General features: G+C 35.2%; 2 protein-coding genes across 2 annotated transcripts; one reads left to right on the top strand and one right to left on the bottom strand.

The window, feature by feature from the left end:
* Positions 1–9,844: 9,844 nt before the first annotated feature.
* On the top strand, positions 9,845–13,706 carry LOC111921796 (uncharacterized). The gene is made up of 5 exons (XM_023917377.3): positions 9,845–10,036; positions 10,698–10,803; positions 12,525–12,643; positions 13,122–13,243; positions 13,339–13,706. Exons 2-5 carry the CDS (start codon positions 10,698–10,700, stop codon positions 13,598–13,600), a joined length of 609 nt encoding a protein of 202 aa, XP_023773145.1. The 5' UTR covers positions 9,845–10,036; the 3' UTR covers positions 13,601–13,706.
* Positions 13,707–16,718: 3,012 nt separating this feature from the next.
* LOC111921798 (calmodulin binding protein PICBP) lies at positions 16,719–19,223 on the bottom strand. Its single transcript, XM_023917379.3, has 2 exons — positions 17,039–19,223; positions 16,719–16,944 (listed from the first exon to the last, which is right to left on the bottom strand). The coding sequence occupies exon 1, from the start codon at positions 19,092–19,094 to the stop codon at positions 17,055–17,057; it is 2,040 nt and encodes a 679-aa protein (XP_023773147.1). The 5' UTR covers positions 19,095–19,223; the 3' UTR covers positions 16,719–16,944; positions 17,039–17,054.
* Between the last annotated feature and the right edge of the window lie 287 nt (positions 19,224–19,510).

Raw genomic sequence — 19,510 nt, 5'->3', positions numbered from 1 at the left:
GATATCACCTTTGTACCATTTGTAAGGATTCAATCTTCTACTTTTATGGTTTACTCTCTTGGATCTAAGTTGTTTTAGTCCCTTTTGGTCCATGGTTTTGATTTGAGTGAATGGATGGAATAAAGTTGGAAACTTTATGGTCCTCTAGAGTCCCTAGAGCATCATATCTTATGGATCTAAGGATTGGTTGTGGATTGTAAACCTTTTATGAGCTATAGGTCATTTCCTTTCCTTTTGACCTAGGTTGGGTAGAGGACATGCATGGAGCATGCATGTCCAAAAAGTTTTCATTTTTATGAACCTCTAGAGTCCCTTAAAGCTTTCTAGAAAGTTGAAGTTGAAGACTTAATGGATTAATGACTCAATTCATAAGGTTGTTTCTCGGTTGGTGGTCACGATGCGATGATGGTGGATTCCTCGATTATTTCATCCCGTTGTGTTCACGATGTGACCAAGGAGGGTTCTCGTCGTGGTGTCTGTTGTTTAGGTTGTCCATGACTAACTTGGCTGAGTTGGAGCGTGGCCAAGTTTGGATCGGGCTGAGTGTATTCTCACGACGTGACCATGGGCTACTCACGACGTGACGGTCAGTCATTTGTGACGTTGACTTTTGACTTTAACTTTTACTGTCGACTTTTTGACCAAGTTTGACTTTAGTTCGAATTTGGGTTTTGGGGATATATTTTGAGTTGCAGTCCATGTTGGTTGTATAGGTGACCTTTAGTGCTTGTTTTTGGATCAGTGAGCGGTGTTATTTCTTCTAGTATGTGTCCTTTTGTGTAGGATGTTTTTATAGTGTAGTGATCCGTTAGATTGGTAGATCTGTATGATTACATGTGCTTGTTGGTTATCGATTAGTGTTTGAATATGTCGACATAGTATGATTGGGTTGAGGCGGTACTTCTTTGTGCTGTAATCCAACAAACATGGGAGCAATCCAGTCATCAGCTATGAGCCGGGAGGGAATCCAGTCATATGTTGTGGACTTGGGAGTAATCATAAGATGAGGGTCGGGAGGGCGTTCTAGTCTTATGTTGTGGGCTCAGGGGCAATCCAGTCTTCGTGATGTGGTCCCAGGGGCATTAAGTGCTTAATGACTTAAGGCATTAAGTGCTTAATAGAAAAAGTGAGACTAGAGGGTAGTACGATGGGCGTACAAGCCAGTACGTGCAGCATACAAGCCATTATGTGAGTATGCGCAGCGTGCTGCTGAGTACGCCCTGCGTACTTAGCCAAGTTGGATTTCGGACTTTGGGCTTCGGGTTGGGGCTATCGGTTTGGGCATAGATTTTTGGGCCCTAATGGACCATCAGAGTGGTTGTGTTCTAGACTAATTGAAGGATTGGATCTTAGGTTAAGGCCCAATAAGGAGCGTGCGCCCAATTTGGAAAATTAGGCCATTCATGGGCCTTTATGGATTTTAAGGTTTTGGACTTTGTGTTTTGGGCCCTGTTGGGCCATCAGGTTTTGGAGTTGATATTTAGTTGTAGACTATTGGGTTTGGGCCCAATTTAGAAATTGGGCCATTAAAGGACTTACGGACATTATAGTGTCGAGCTTTTGTTTGGGGATTGGGCCTTAGTTTTGGATCATACTGGGCCAGGGGTAGAATGGTCATTTTACCCCATGCATGGATTAAGGAGTATGGTATGGGACCCAATTGCTAATTGGGTATATTGATTGGTAGTGACAGCTTGGGAATCTGGCAGGGCAGCAGCTAAGAAATTCATACGGGAAGCTTCTGCAGTGCGAGGTGAGTCTTCTCACCATACCAATGGGTCTAAGGCACCAAGATCAGCCCATTTATCTAGTTGTGATGATTGTTGTGAATGTTCTATTGATACATTATGTATTTATGTAAAGACCATGCGGGGGTTCCCATGGCAAAAGTTTTATATATATATATATATATATATATATATATATATATATATATATATATATATATATATATATATATACAATATGCTAATTAATTGTGTGGTATTTGGTATGCTAGGTATCTTTATGATACTTGCATGGAAGACCCCAGGGGGTTCTTGAGGCAGTTGGATATAAGACCATGTGTGGGTTCCCATGGCTTTCCAGGCTAAGACCATGTGGGAGTTCCCATGGCAGTGGGCTAAGACCACGTGGGAGTTCCAGTGGCACCCGGTGTAAGACCTTAGAGGGTTTCCAGGGCATCCTTATATGTTTATATGTTTAGCTCATATGTTTGTATGTATAGTTTGCATTATGTCTTGTTTGGCAGGAAGACCTTATGGGGGTTCCCAAGGCAGGAAGACCATGTGGGGGTTCCCATGGTAGATAAGACCACGTGGGGGTTCCCGTGACACTAGGTGTAAGACCGTGGAGGGTTTCCATGGCTTCCTTATATGATTATATGTAGGGCTTATTAGGACTGGCAAAATTGTACCATGGAAAACCAACCAACATGTTACCAACCGAACCAAGAAACTTGGTAGCCAATATATTTGGTAGCCAACATGTTTGGTTGGCAGTACCGTACCAATTGATCAATGTTGGTACGGTAATGGTACAAAAATTGGAATACCATGTTAATACCGTACCAACCAATTCATTTGATATATATATATATATATATATATATATATATATATATATATATATATATATATATATATATATATATTTCAACTGTTAATTGTATTTAGTGTTAACAGTTTCAATAATATTATATTAGTAATTTGGTCGTATTAGTCAATAGTTATTACTACGTTAAAGCACAATATTAAAACGTTACTTTAGCGTTACTTCAGTAGACTAAAAGAATTACATAAATAATTTCTATACTACACAACAAAATCCCGATGTCTTTGCTTGTTTTTAAATCTTATAATAGAAAATTAAAAGAAGTTGGTATATACCATTATCAATTTGTACCAACCAAACTTGTTGGTAGCCAAAAAAATTGGTACCAAGTATACTTGGTACGGTACCGGTAACAATTTTTTTTATACCAATTGTAGTTGGTACGGTACACGGTTTAGAGAAAAATGAACTGGTACCGTATCAATTCCACCCCTAGGGCTTATGTGGTAGAGATAACTTTTACAGCTAATATGATATGTGTTATGTGGATTGTGTGTGGGGTATGCTCTGGGGAACTCACTAAGCTTTGTGCTTACGGTTTACAGTTTTGGTTTCAGGTATCATCGATTTGGAAAAGAAGAGCTCGGATTGATCGCAATGCACAAATCTATGATTTCCGCAATGAATGATTTTGGGATGAACTCTAATAAATTTTTTACTTAACGATGATTTGAAATGTTTGAAATAAATGGTATCAATGTTTTAGCTATATTAAAAATGAAATTTTTACGCTTGATTTTTGGGTCGTTACAACCCATTAACATTACCACTACCACCGTCGCCGCCACCACCACCACTGCCACCGCCATCACTATCGTTGTCACCGTCACCACTAGCATCACCCATTACCACTACTATCTACTACAACTACCACCACCACCATCGCCGCCACCACTTCCACTACCATCACCTAGCAGCACTACCACTATCGACACCACCACCACCACCGATACCGCTACCACTGCCAACAATTTACTATTTTCTAATTTATATAATGTATCTTTATATATAAGTTAGAAAATAAAATTTAGAAAAACATATAAAAGGGTAATTCTATCTATTTACATGCATTTTAATTTTCTACGAACCAAACAGAATCTGAAATTAACTCTAATTATATTTTCTTCAATCAAACAAGATATAAAATTATATTCAAATTGTTTATAGATTCATTTTTCAATTCCAATTAGCCATTTTTCAATTTCAATTCTAATTACGTTTACGTGAACCAAGTAGCCACTGTTTTCAAAACCGGACCAGCCGGTTTAACCGGGAACCGGTCAGGCAACCGGTTCTTTAGGACAAAAAAACCGCCTAAAAACAAACCGGTCAGAACCACTGATTCAACCAAAAACCGGTAACGAACCGGACTGGTCAAACCGGAGAAAAAAAACCAGCCAGACAAAAAAATTATAAAACTTTATACTTGATAAAAACAAATAGGACACACCTTTTATGGGAGTTCCATGCTCTGGTTTGTGATCCATTTAGGCTTTTAGCTTCCATTTATAAAGCTTTGGTTTGTGATCCATTTAGGCTTTTAGCTTCCGTTCCTTTTATAAAGATTTCAAGGCTTCGAAGTATAGCCCCTAAACAATCACCTGGCTTCATCTCACTTTCAAATGACTACCATTAGTTCTTTTATTTTTTTGTTCAAATATTTCAAAATTACCTAACATATTTTTTTTATTTTTAGTTTTTACGTTACCTTGATAATATATTTTAAAAAACTCAAATATAAATTATTAGAACTTGGTTTTTGTTGTTTATTTTAAAAGTTTAAAAGTCATGATATTATCTTTTATATATATATATATATATATATATATATATATATATATATATATATATATATATATATATATATATATATATATATATGACGTCGTCTGGTTCATCCGGTTTTTAAGACCGGTTCCACCGGTCGAACCACTTGAACCATCGACCCAGTAAGACGACTGGTTCGATGTCCGGTCCGGTTTCAAAACATTGCAAGTAGCGCATTAGACTCAAGGAAGTGGTGCGGTTTTGGCCACACAATTTGCCACATAGGCAGGGGAACACCGCCCCATATGCGGTTAGGTCGTACCTCGCTCCTTTTTGGCCGTGTTTTTTGATTGGGTAATGGTAAGTTTGACTTTTGAACGATCAAAATTGTTAACATTTTTTTTCTTTCCTATAAATTAAACCATTTACTTCACATTTTCAAACCAAAACCAAACTTTTACATTTCTCTATTACTTTCTCTCTCAAAATTAATAAAAAATGTCATCTTCCGAATCTTCTGAAGAATTTTAAGTTGTTTTTTATGCTTAATTTGGATCCACCGGATGACTCGGGAGACGAGTTCTCGAAAAACAACTCTATGTAATATGGTTTAGTTATTTTATTTGTGTTTTTTTAAGTTATTTTAATGTTTGATATGTGTTTCTTAAGTTTGTAGGATTTTTTTAATGTTGTGGGGATTTTTTTTTTAAATTTTTAGTCAACCAATGTAATGTTTTTTTATTTTGAAGTATTGAAAATTATGTTTTTTTATTAAAAAAAAAGTTTTATTTAATTAAATTATTAAAAAAATATAGTACCAAATTTTTGGGTGCAGCAAGAAACTATACTTATATTATAAAAAATGGAAAATACCACAAATAGACAAAAAAAATGAGGGTGAATTTCTAAATTTAGTCATAAAATTTGATTTTTCCAGCTAAAGACATACATTTCGCGGAGGACCCTCCACGGAATGACGTCATCTCCGCGGAATGGATCTTGAAGTTTTTTTTTTTTAAATATTTTTTTTATATTTTTTTTATAATCTTTTCTTAAAAATAATTAGTTTGGGAAATGAATATAAACCTCGAAGAATCGATGTGAAAAAAAAAAAAAAAAAAAAACACTAGAGATCCATTCCTCGGAGCTACCTCCGCGGAATGAGTTCATTCCTTGGAGGTAGCTCCGCGGAATGGATCTTTAGTGTTTTTTTTAATACATTGATTTATTTACGATTTTGCCATTTCGCGGAGCTACAGTAGATTCCACGGAGCTCCCTCCACGGAATGCATGACTATATCCGAAAAAGTCCATTTTTATGTCTATTTTTTTAAAACACCCCCCAATTTTTTTACTATTTACCGTATTTTCCCTATATAAAAAATGATGTGGGTACGCGGACAACCGTCTTAGGGGTCGTTTGATTTGCACTTACCCAGTCTGGTTAGAGCTGACTGCTGACCCGGTCAGTAGTAGTCAGACTGTTTGATGGGCCTCCATTGTGGCTGACTCGGTAAGCAATCCCTGACCAAAGGGCTGACTCAGTCCCAAAAAAAAGATGTTGACCGATTACCCTAACACAAATCGCCGCTCATTCATTCTTTCTTCCTTCGATATTCAGCGCGACACAAGAATTGAAAGCTGCAGCTTCCGGCCACTTCACCTCCTGCGCCGACTAGGACTCAGCTCCGGCGACGAAGCCACAGCCCCGACGAAGGCACTCCTCGACTGCAGGTACGTCTCTTCGTTTTTTTTTTTTGTTTTTTTTTACTGAAATCTCAAAACCCTTCAATGTTTACAAGAATTGAAAGCTGCAGCTTCCAGCCACTTCATCTCCCGCGCCGACTAGGACTCAGCTCCGGCGACGAAGCCACAACTGCCCGACTGCAGGTACATTTCTTCGTTTTATTTTTGTTTTTTTTTTTCTGAAATCACAAACCCTTCAATGTTTGCTGTCAAATTGATAATTTCATTCTGAAATTAGGATATTTGAAATTACTTCTTTCATTATTCTTGGATTCAATTAGAACAAAGGGTTAGCATGAAATCAATTTATAATGTGTTTTTGATGAAATCTGATTTTATCTATATGAATGAATTAATTGCTTGTGTATGAAATCTGCAGCAACTAATGTGTGAAATCACAGCCCCTTATATAATTGTTAAATTGAATGAATTGTGTAATGTATGTATATATGATATGTTTATGTGCATATGTGTGTAAGATCAAAATGGTCAAGACAATGATTAGAATTTGAGATCTTGTCTTCAAGTTATGTATTGTGTGTATATGATATCTCCCAAGTATTGTCTTCAAGTTGTATTATCTTTAGGTATATGTGTATTACCAAACTGATATATGAGATCTTGTCTTCAAGTTATGTATTTTGTGTATATGATATCTCCAAAGTATTGTCTTCAAGTTGTATTATCTTTAGGTTAAACAAAAAAAATATATGTTTTATCTTAAACAAAAAAATATATGTTGGATGATTAGATTTTTTTTCTTTTTACAATAGACATGACAGATAAAAGAATTAGGGTTAGTTGGAAGTCGGAATTGGTGGACAAAACTTTTTTGGAAGCATGTATACAAGAATTAACAAGCAATGGCCGGGAGGGTAGCGGACTAAAAGCAAGCTCATGGGCTGTGGTCGCGGAGAAATTGAAAACAGATCATAATTTTATTGTCGACAAAAAACAAATGAAAAACGGATACGACTATTTAAAAGCAAAGTATGCAGTGTGGTTAAAACTTAAAAACAAAACAGAAAATATTTATAATCCTGGTACGAATTCTTTTAACATGACTAATGAAGAATGGGAAGCGGAAGCGAAGGTACATATACACATATTTTTAAAATTGGATTTTTTTTACTACTTTAATAATATTTATTAAATTTGTCAAACAGTTGAACAAGTATGTAGATAAGCTGAGAAATGCACCACTCCCTTGCCCTGAACTTTGTACCCAACTATTCGATGGGGCGACCTCGACCGGTGTTCACAGTTGGGGCCCATCTTCGACATTACCTCATCCAAATGAAACCTTTAGTACACATGATTTTGAGGATACAAAGATGGATGAGCCAGCACCTCATGCAGATACCCCAAGCTCAACAGTACCTTAACCTACTATTGAGGAATCATCTGGGCGGACAAAAAACAAGGGGGGAAACGAAATGGTCCTAAAGAAACCACACTTGATGATGAGTTGAAAGAAGTTGGAAAAGAGATTATCAAGGCTGCACAAGCATTCACCGAAGCAAATAATCTTGACAAGGAGATGGATGCTTGTATGGCGAAATTGACAAGCTTGGAGTGGGGAGAATATGATCCGAAATACACCATTGCTCTTATGTTATTTGCTGAAAGTGCTGGTAATAGGAAAATTTGGTTGCGCCTTAACTTGTCAACTTGTGAGTCGTGGGTAACAAATGCGGGAAAAAAGTTTGGATTGTTGACTTTAGTATTGACATGTTACGTTTGACTTTAGTATGTTATGGTTCATTGTTTGACTTTAGTATGTTATGGTTCATTGTTAGACATTAGTATTCCATGGTTTAGTTATGTTATGGATTGTTTTTCTTAGGTGCAGTTATGTTATATGAATTTATATGTTATGAAATGTTATGTTTTTCGTATTCACATGTTACGGTTTGTTATGTTATGGATTGTTATGTTATTGATTGTTATGTTATTGATTAAAATGTAATCTGTATTTGACATCTAACAGGACACATGGATAAAGAAGGTGACTTTTTATATTTTCTTATATTCTCGTGGTATTGGTTGATGTTGGTCCGACAAAGGCAAAGAATAATTAAAAGAATAAGAGCTAGCGAATAGGTAGCAAAGGGATATGTGTATATGCAAGATTTGATACACGGATGTCCTATACACTGTTACGATATGATACGTCTTTCACAAGATGCATTTGTACTATTATGCAATCACTTTACACAAAGAAATTGGTTGCAATCTAGTAGGACGATAAGCGTTGAAGAGAAGATGGCTATGTTTTTACATGTTATAGGACATAATGAACGTTTTCGAGCCGTTAAAGAAAGATTTCATCACTCCACACAAACGATTCATCAATGTTTTCATGAGGTCTTACGTGCAATGATGTGTTTTGCATGAGAAATTATAGTACCAACCTCGTCTAATTCAACAAGAAATACCTCAGAACGACATAGACGGCTAATGCAGATATTTCCCGGAGCAATAGGTGCACTAGATGGAACACTTGTACATGCAGTTGTGCCTGTTGATCAACAAACTCGTTATAGGGGAAGAGGAAAAGGTGAATGTTATCAAAATGTAATTGGAATTTGTAATTTTGATATGATATTCACCTTTGTATAGGCTGGATGGGAGGGCATAGCACATGATTCTAAAGTTTTGAAAGAAGTTGCATTTAACCCAACTTCCGGATTTCTATTCCCTCCACCAGGTTTGTAACTTTACTATACGTTTTATTATCTATATTATTTATATGATAAATTTGTCATACATCTACAGATAAATATTACCTTTGTGATGCCGCATACACCAACACCCGTGAATTTATGGCTCCCTACCGCAATACTAGGTATTGGTTAGGCGATTTTCGAAGAAACAGAGCTTTGACTAAGGAAGAAATGTTCAATCATGCTCATGCACAACTTAGAAATTACATTGAACGTGCTTATGGTGTATTGAAGGCGATATTTCCAATTTTAAAACAAATGACTCCTTATCCTTTTCCAGTGCAAAGAGACATAGTCATTTCTTGTGTTGCGGTCCATAATTTTATAAGGAAATACGATATTAAAGATGAATTATTTACGAACTTTGAACAAAACACTATGGTTACTCATAATGTGGGTGGTGGAGGAAATGAGGGTCAAAACATAGAAGGCATAGAATGGAGTTCCGAAACCGTTAACTATATGACTAATTTGCGTGACTAGATTGCTAATCAGTTATTTTCAAATGGTTCACGTTAAACGGTGTACTTTTTTTATTATGTATGACAATTTGTATTTGGATTTTGTATTACACTTTGTATTTGGATTTTAATTGATGTATGTTTAATTTGGATTTTATATGTTAATTTGTGGTTTTATAATTTTTTTTATCCGGCACAAGAGACGACACAAGGGTAATATGGTAATTTTTTCATTCAGCACAACTATTCAGATAAATAATCAAACAGCATAAACTCAGTCAGATATGGACTCAGTCAGCATTTTTAACCTCTAACCCAGTCGGCACCTATCAATCGACCTTAGTCTAGGGTAATATGGTAATTTTTTCATTCAGCACAACTATTCAGATAAATAATCAAACAGCATAAACTCAGTCAGATATGGACTCAGTCAGCATTTTTAACCTCTAACCCAGTCGGCACCTATCAATCGACCTTAGTTTTTTTTTTTTTTTTTTTTTGGGGGGTGGGGGGGGTGTGTGTGTGTGTGTGTGTGGAAGTTGCGGATAAGAAAAAGAGTAAAACGCACCCCTAGGCTTACGCCCTGACTCTCGTTCTCGCACACACGCCTACTCCTCTCGCACAACTCTCGTACTCGCTCTCACCTGCAGACGACGAAGACACAGCGGACGGCGGCGACCTCTTGGCTCCTGCTTCAATCGGCGACTTCCTCCTCCTGCTCCGGTACAAAATCTGAAATCCTAGCTTTGATTTTTCTGATTAACAGTATATTCCTACTTGTTTCCCTGTCTTTCTGATTTTGCTGAAATGTTGTGATTGCTCCCATGACTAATCGAGTAACATGAATCTGGAAGAGTTTACATTTTATTGTCATTTTGTTATTTTGACTCAGAGTTATATTCAAGAAATAGAAACTTGATTTCAGTGTGGGGATGAAGCTACTTGTACGAATCGGTCTTACCTTTCCGTTTCCCAAACCTATTTTCGGAAAATCAAATCCAGATCAAGTTGAATTTGCAGAAGTAGCTTCGTATGCCCCCTTATATTTGGTACTTGTGGTGCTTCCTTGGGTCATGTTAGCGACTTTTTAGTTGATACAGTGTTTCTTTTACAAGATAATTGTAACTGAATTTAGTCATAAGCATTCAACTTAGTGCCTAGAAATGATTTGAAGACTTACTGATATACGATGATTGTTGGCACAATGAAGAATCATGTAATTGGAAAGAATATTGTTCGAATAGACTTGCTGAAAGTTGAAGTTCAGATGCTTTTGGTTCAGTAGATTCTCTGTTTAAGGGATATGTTGACAATTTCAATTAAATAAACAATCATTTTTTAGTTCATCATCAATGAAAGAAACACTCATACATTGCTTACATAGATGGAGAGAAGAAGTATAGCTGATGAGCTTTATTCAGAGATCTTGGAACCAAAAGCAGATATGAATCAAACATCTCTTCATGATATAAAACAATCCCATTCACTAGGTATGAATCCCATGTTTACCTTTTTGTGACTTATACTAATTTATTTTTTTATTATAGTTAGAAAGTAATTGCACTTAACCGAGAAACATATAAGAAATAGAAATGTTAAATGACAAATGATTAGAACAAATAGTTGTTTTGTCTTCCCTATATTTTAGGTTTAACTCATTTTATATTGAAGTAATTATATTCCCTTATTGAAACATTTAAAATGAAAATAAATAGGAAGAAGGGGTTTTAAAACAATAGAGAAATGTTGTTGATGTCATAGACAGAAAATTACAGAATTCAACTTTAATTAACGATATAAATAATGTATGAAAATATTTAGTTAACATTTACATATTTAACATGTCACGAAATAAATGCTATAAATAGTAATCCACTTTCCTTTTTCTTATTATAGCATATTACATCCATTTCTTCTTACTATAATTTACAACATTGTACTTTAAAATTACTTTTATTAGAGCATTGTACTTTGAAAAATCTATTGAATTACACCATTTCATCCAAATTCAAAGTGATTTTTACTGGTATAATTGGGTAAATATTTCAAAGTATAATGTCACAATAAGAAAAGAATGAAAGTAATAATAAGAAAAGAATAAAAAATAATACAAAATTGGGTAGATTTTTTAAAAGACAATGCAATAAAAAGAAAAACTTAAAAGTATATTGTTGTAATAGAAAGAAATGAAAGTAAGATGTTATAATAAAGCCCTTATCTTTTATAACGAGTTGGTAAATTTAACTTATCAAAACACAGCGATCATAGTGTTTTTTTTTTTTAAATGAAAAATTGTGAATTGGCTGGAAACATTTTGGAACCTAAAAGAAAATAAAATGAGATTGATTGTCCTTCACTGGATGAAAGAAATAAAATTATTAACTACTGATTAATATGGAAATCTAGATATTGTATTATAAATTTATTATTCCTTATAATTAAAATATGTTTTTATTTAAGGTGATACAGATTTTACTTACTTATTATTCTTAATGAATATTCTTTTTAAATACAATTCATATGGATAATATGTGAGATTTTTGAGTAAGATTATATTTTATTACATAATATTTCTTCTTTGCTTCCAATATTTTAAAGAGTTTCACAAAATTATTTTATTTATATTTTATAACTCAGAAGAATCTCGTGAAATTTGGTTCTTTTTTCATCATTTCGAAACCAAGTTTTTTCTAAAATCGCATTGCTTACTTAAAATGTAGGAAGAGGAAAAAAGAAAGCTTCTCATACTTCTATATTTGTGCACTTCTTATATTAAAATTTATTTTATGGATTTATATAAATGTATAAAACTTCACAAAGGAAGAAAAGTTTTTGCAACAGTTTAATTAAATTTAGAATTTAATGTTCAGGTAGGTGATTATAATATCATAACCCATTTTAATTCCTAAGCTATAGTGTAGATTTTCAGATAATTTTGTTTAGGTGTAATCTTAAGGCTTTATACGCTTTATAGATGAATTCAAGTGTTTCCTTTAATTTTCACTATGTTCTTATATGTTTTTGGTTTTTATCGTGAAGATATAGTCACTGTATGTTCTTTTTAAAATTTTTGGATGAATGCACCCAAGGTGTTTGATGAAATGCCCCATAGACTAAAACCACAACAATTTTAGTCGCTGATTTTAAGATCATAACACAATTCCATATACTCTACAAATAAATAAAACTACATTATTGCTATTTATTTCAGAAGTTGAGGATCAACAATGGTGTGAAGATGACTCATCATGGAATGGTTCAGATGAGAAACTTGATCCATCATCTGACCTAAATAGGGAATGGCAAAAAAGAAAAAACCAATTCCATGCGGTATCCTATCCTCAATTCATACAAAAAAAAATTATAATAACATATAATTTTATTTTTTTACCTAAATCTTAATAATTTATTGAGTAAATTACACGAATGGTCCCTATTGTTTAGGGTAATTTGCACTTATTTTTTTAACTCGCAATGTCCCTATTGTTTGTTTTTGTTACGTGCTTGGTCCCTACTGTTTGTTTTTGTTACGCGTTTGGTCCCTGTCTTAAATAAAAAGACTATTAATTAAATACGGAAAAATGGTGGGGTATGTAAGGTAAGGTGAAGGGGTGAGGTTGGGGGTATGTTTATTTAAATAAATTAAAAGATCATGGGCAAAATAGTGTTTTTAGGTAAGACAGGGACTAAACATGTAACAAAAACAAATCATAGGGACCTTCCGAGTTAAAAAAATAAGATAGGGACCAAACGTACAAATTACCCTAAACCATAGGGACCATTCGTGTAATTTACTCTAATTTATTAGATTGGATATCGTGATGGGCTTTTAGCTGGAAAAGAAGCTTCAGCACAAGTAGGTTTTAATATCGGCTTCAAGGAATCTGTAATCGATGGATTTAATTGGGGTGTCATTAGAGGCGTTACTGGGTACTCTTTCTTCTCTTACTTTTTTTTTTTTTTTTTTTTTTTTTTTTTTTTTTTTTTTTTTACGTTAAGTCAAAAGGAAACATTAATTTGTGTAGAGCTTTGGATTGCCTTTCTGATGAATTAAAAGAGAAGTTGATAGAATCAAAGGAAACAAGAAGCAAGTTTCATGAATTATATGAATCTGTGAATAATCTATCAACAACAGATGCACAAAAAATGTTTCAAGATGATGGTGTACTTTATAGTTACTCTGAAAAACTTGAGTCTCTTATTGTGGAATCCCCTACAATTGTGGTGCAATTAAGGGATAAAATAAATGATGCTTCGTCATCGGGTCAAAAGCCTTTAAATCAATGAGCTAATCATGTTAACAAATAGCTTGTGATTAATCTCATTATCTTGTTAGTTTGTTTGAGATTATTTCTTTTGATTGATATATGATACAAATATACTTTGTTTTATACACATTGGGTCCTTATAGATGGTATGATACGCTCTATACTAAAAAGGAATATACTAAAAAGGAAAGTCAGTGGTTTGACTTTGCTTTTCACCGTTTAGTCCATGCACTTTTTATTTTTTTCACTTTTATCCTTTTACTTTGTAAAATGACACTTTATACCTTTTGCTTTTCAAAATTATGTTTTTACCCCCTTTAACTTTTAAAAACCTTCTAAATTATCATTTATATCATTTTTATTTTCTAAACTTTTGTGTTTACCCCCGTAGTTTGATTTTACTATAGTTGTCACTCTCAACTTTATAAAATATCACTTTTACTCCCTACACTTTAAAAGAGTTTCTCTTTTTTTTAAATACATTATTGTGGTTGCAATCTTACACCCCTTTATTTTATGAACTTTCATGTTTTCCCATGTACTATATATACTCTAATATTCCTATCCACGGGTTTTATCTACGTTGCAGTGTTATTTTTTATTTTTGTTATTTATTTTTTTTTCTTGCTTATTTTTAAGCATTTTTTTTATATGGTTGTAGTTCGTTACTTTTGTGTTTTGGCAATTAAGTCCTACGTTTCTATGCATGGCTTTGGTCCTAACTTTTGTGGTTAGGAACTTAAGTTATCTTAAACTTATATTGCTACTAAAAGAGTTTTTCAACTTAAATCCATTACTACTGCCGCAACGCATGTTGAGAAAAATCTTACTTGTAATTTGTGAGATAAAATAGTTTGTTTAAAAAACCAAAACTTTTTCGTTTATGCAACAATGTTATAATTTCAACAACCCATAAGTGGACCCACACAAAGCATAATATCAATAGCGTGCTATGTTGCAACAAATGTATTTGGCCTAGCGATATCAAGGTGAGGTGTTCATCCCCCAAGAAGTTGATTGATCAAGTCCTGTCATGAACAAAATAGTGTAGTTTAGAAATAGGATTTAGAGGGTGTGTGTTAGCCGTTTAAAAAAACAAAACAACATGTTATGTTGTCTAAGAACTTGACAAGGATTCGACATTGATATTGGAACTCTTACACTGCACAATAAGCAAATTTCGGAAAATTTTGTGGTTGATAAAAAATAGCATAATAAGCAAATCCATCACTTTGTCATGATGTGATGTATGGTGTTTTTGACTATTTGGGATTGTTTAACGGTTTGAAATGACATTTTTATACTTTTAACTTTCAGAAAAATGTTTCTCAAGCAACCAGAATCTTACAAGGGGTCAAAACTGTTATTGAGAAATTTCCAAAACCATATATTAACAACAATTTAAAGAAATGATAGATAAAACGTCATTTTTCTACCATATTAAATCAATGTTTTCGAAGGTTTGAAAACCAGTTTCACCCAAACCGGTCCAACGTACCGACGCCCCAACCAACCCCAAAATTGGTAGTTCAGCTTCAAACAACATGACCGATTTCATATAAACTAGGTTCTAACTTAATCTTGTTTGTTTTAGGGGCTGTTTGGTAGCCTCTTAATTGAAAATTTAAGAGGCAACATCTTATTTTTTCAAATTCAGAGTGTTTGGTGGTATTTGAATTTATCCCCCTTAATTTAAAAGATACCTTTTGATTTCTCGGATGTGAGAGTGTCTCTGAAAATAAAAAAGAACATGCGTTACCTCTTTTGCCCTAATACTTCAGCTCTTTTCGTTCTTCTCTTTCTTCTTCACAAACAACCCAAACCCAAGTCATTTGCAAAAAAAATTCTCTCTCTAACTTTCTCGCTCTAGGATTCTCTCTCGCTGTTCAGTTTTTGCGTGAGTGACTCGGCGGCGATTTTGGACGGTCGGAGTTTTTTCCGACGCCGGTCTTCGCATTTCCCTGTTCGTCATTTCAATCTAGTCCTTTGTCTACAATTCGTGTAGTCGCATGTGTGATGTTTGGAAAATTTGGAAACATTTTTGGCATGAAGAATACTGATCCCCCAGACCCAGTTCGTCAAAGGTTAGCAGTCCCCTTCCTATGTCCCCTTCTTCTGTGAATGATGCAGTCCCTATTAAGGGTATTCTGGGTTCTAAGCCTGTTGGCCCTGATCTAAAACCTGTTACGTTCCTTGTTCCTGTTAAAACTATGAATCCTTCAATGGGTGTTAATGATGAATCGATGAAAGAGATTTTGAATAAAGAAGTGGATTTAGGTGTTAAATTTGGGAATGATGAACCGATGAAACAGGGGGTCTATAATGAAGATCAATTTTACAATGGATTTAGGAATAAATCAATTTAACAGTGGATTTCATTCTCAAAATTTACAAATGATTTTTGTGCAATTTTGGTTCATTGGAGTAGATAGATTCTTGGAAATTCAAAAGTAAGGGAGGTAAAGAAACAGTATGATCTCAAGCAAAATTGTTGTATCATTTTTGAAGCAAATGGCATGTGAGGCATGATTACCTTAACAGATGTACTAGTACGAGAGCAACAATGGAACATATCTATTAGTTTTGATGTTGTTTTGGTTAATATTGGTGTTGTTTTTATGAATTTTGATGTTTTTATGAGTTTTGATGCTATTTTGGTGAAGTAGATGGAAGTATAATGTTGTATTTGAAAGAAATAACGGAGAAGGGTAAAATGGTCATTTTTATTATTCAACATGATAATTCAGAGGTTTCAACCAAACAACATGTTAAAATTCAGATCTTTAAAATTCAGACCCTCTTAGAAATTCTTAGAAATTCAGACCTCTTAAAAATTCAGAGCTTAAAAATTCAGATCCTGCCAAACAGCTCCTTAAATATTGTTTTTTTCTTTACAAAACTTTTTTTAGTGTTACATAAGCCTAGTACCCACACAAAACAAACACAATGAATATTTGAATAATATACTACACCTTTTTTCTTTTTTCTTTTTTTTGTTGTTGTTTTTGGTGATATATGATTACCCAAGACACCTACAATTTTGGTTGCAACATCAAATCGTTGATCCTTTCTAAAAACAGTTTATGATTTCTTTTGTGCTACAGATGAATAATATGCTATAACATTTCTAACATAAATTTAGAAAAGAAAACACACACTAGATTAACATTACACACACTTGATAAATGTTTAGAGGCAAGAATACCTCTACAACAACACATACATATAAGTAATTAAACACTTCGCTATAGGAAATCAAACTCAAACCACTTTAGATTTATTAAAATCCATCCTCATAGTTGTTTGATCACACAATATGCTTCTAGTCCATCCATTATCTTGTAATCAATGTACCTTCTTCACCTGCATACGCATCAAGCTATTTGTTAGAAAAGCCCTAATTCCTTCAATTTGCCTTATCGTTCTTGGATTTTAATGGAAATTTGTGCTTATATACCTTGGAATCAATAATATCAGCTGCAAGCTTGCATGAGTCTTGCATTTGTGAACGCCTTTGAAGTATGTCTGTTATGCGATTCGTATTTGGGTGTTGGGATTACTTTCTCGAAAGCTTCAACAAGCAATGCAACTTTCTTCTTCCTAGCTGGTGCGAGTGTGGTGACTGCTTGTTGTAACGCGAAATCAACCATCCATTCCTCTGCGTTTTTCCGTTCGTCGATCGTCTGGTGCTTCAAATCCACCGTTTCTGCATCTGGATCTGCTACTTCCGGTAGGAAATTTGGTCCCCGTAGGTTGTATTCCCCTGAATCCTCAATCTCTTTGTCGGTTTTTTTGCGTCGCGTTGATTCGTTGAGATTCATGGAGGAATCCGGTAGCTCCTCGCTGGAAATTACAGGTTTCTCATCTGATTTGCTTGTAGGTTCTTCATCGATGGAATCCAACAGCTCCTCGCCGGAAGTTGCAGGTTTTTCAGGTTCTTCCTCGATTTCTGAATGTTTATCGGATTCAAAATCCATGGAGTTTGACCTACTGCATGCCGGAATTTCATCATGTTCTCTCTCGGGATCCTCCTGCGTGTCGGTTAAGCTACTGGTATCCAATTGTTCGGTGGATTTGTTGTCCTTAGCATCAGCCGGAAGTTCATCGGAAACCTTTTGATTCTCTTCGCCGGGAGTTTCAGGTACTTGCACACTGACAAGTTTATCTGTTTTCGTATGCTCTGTTTTTTCTCCATTGATGAAAATCGATATGTTATACTGTATGATGTTGTAGATTATCGTGGTGTGATGCTTGTCGGTTGATTCGGTTCTCTCCGGTGAGTTCCCGCCAAAATCAGGAAGAGTTTCCGACTCTCTAGAATTTTCTTCAAGATCTCCGGTAGGTATAACTTCATCAATTTTTGCTTCGAATCCTATATTTTCATCGTCTTCCATTTCATTTTGGTGATTGATCTTCATTTGCTGATACAAACTGTCTGACTCATAATCATAATCACCCTCCGAATCAGACCACGCTCCAGAGCTCACGCTTTCTTCATCGTACAACTCCTGAAGACCATCGTACAAGCTCTCAAAACCAGTCTTCTGAATTTTCTCTTCACGACTATCATCATCTTCGATCTCCGGAGACTTCATAGTTATTCCGTCATCGACACATGAAGAAGAAGAAGAAGAACAGTACCCCTCCTCCCAATCCATGGCGGAACACTCCAAATTATCCTCCCTTTCTTTGCTGTAAATTTCAACAAAGAAATCTCTGTTTTCTTCTTCTTCTTTTTCTTCCATCACCGGAGTGACAGGTGTGACTTCCATTTCCATATCTGCTTCTGGACCTTCATCTGCGAAGATCACCTGCTCTGTAACAACTTCATCGTTTTTCTTCACACCAGGCTTTGTCTGACGTGGAGATAAACACCCAAGCTTAAAACTCTTCTGATTCTTCAAAGCACGTCTCCTCGCCGACAAAAAACACCTCAACGGCGGCACCGGAGCGTGGTGGTGGCCGTTGAGCGAACAATAATTATACGGACATACCTTCATAGCCGACGTCCCTTCCAACTCAGTCCCTCCATGACTGAGTTCAAGGTAACTCGGAAACTTCGCGTCTTTCAAAGTCGACGAACACGTCGTCCTCCGAGCACTTAACATCACCGGCGAACACTTCAAAGGCCTCAACGGTTTAAAACTCGGAGTTTTCGTCAACTTCCTCACCACCTTCAAACTCGATGGCTTCCCCTTTTCTGAATCACCTTTTAGAGTCGGAGTCATCTTCCGTACATCTTTCCTAGCATCGAAACTGGTGGTGGACTTCATGTAGTTGGGCGATTGCTTCTGCGGACTTGCTCTTGCTCCGGCGTCATGTGGTTTTTTCTTCCTGAGAGGCGGCGGCGGTGGTGGCGGGGAGGGGCGGGAGTCGACGGGTCTGGGTTTCTTCATGATCTTTTTGAGGTCATGGGATTTTGGAGACGATGGTCGGAGGTATTCCAAGTGGGTATCGGATTTAAGAAGATGAGTTTTGATACCAAGCTTGTTTGGAACCTTTCTTTGAACCATTGTCAAAGGTGAACCACTAGCAGAAGCATAAAGAAAAGTTAGGCAGGTTTTAGGGATATCTATGGGGGGAGATTCCCAGGTTATTTGGTTATTAGAAAAGGTGATGGATTATTGGGTGATGCTGATTTCCACTAAATGGACGGTTTGTTTTGAGGGGCATACTTTTGGATAAATATTCAATAACATAATCAGGACTTTTAAATTATATGAATTATTACACATCAACTTTATGTGACTATTATTTAGTGATGGAATACCTCCAGCCTAAGTATCTATCTAAACGAGTCGAGTTGAATCTGGTATGTCGAGTTTGAAATCCGATTCGAATAGAAAAGAAAACTCTATTCTAGCTCGATTGAGTAAGTTTGATAAAAATACTGACAGTTTCGAGTTTCGACTTTCGAGTTTCATTCGAC

This window comes from Lactuca sativa, chromosome 1 (genome assembly GCF_002870075.4).
Source record: "Lactuca sativa cultivar Salinas chromosome 1, Lsat_Salinas_v11, whole genome shotgun sequence".
Taxonomy (NCBI): Eukaryota; Viridiplantae; Streptophyta; class Magnoliopsida; order Asterales; family Asteraceae; genus Lactuca; species Lactuca sativa.
The sequence above is the reverse complement of the archived record's forward strand: the minus strand, read 5'-3'. Positions and strand labels throughout refer to the sequence as shown.

What these genes read in the sequence shown, in the direction of transcription:
- LOC111921796 (XM_023917377.3), top strand. Translation starts at nt 10,698, where the DNA reads ATGGAGAGAAGAAGTATAGCTGATGAGCTTTATTCAGAGATCTTGGAA. An exon ending in AAAACAATCCCATTCACTAG is followed by an intron (nt 10,804 to 12,524) that starts GTATGAATCCCA and finishes TATTTATTTCAG; the next exon opens with AAGTTGAGGATCAACAATGG. An exon ending in GTCATTAGAGGCGTTACTGG is followed by an intron (nt 13,244 to 13,338) that starts GTACTCTTTCTT and finishes TAATTTGTGTAG; the next exon opens with AGCTTTGGATTGCCTTTCTG.
- LOC111921798 (XM_023917379.3), bottom strand. Translation starts at nt 19,094, where the DNA reads ATGGTTCAAAGAAAGGTTCCAAACAAGCTTGGTATCAAAACTCATCTT.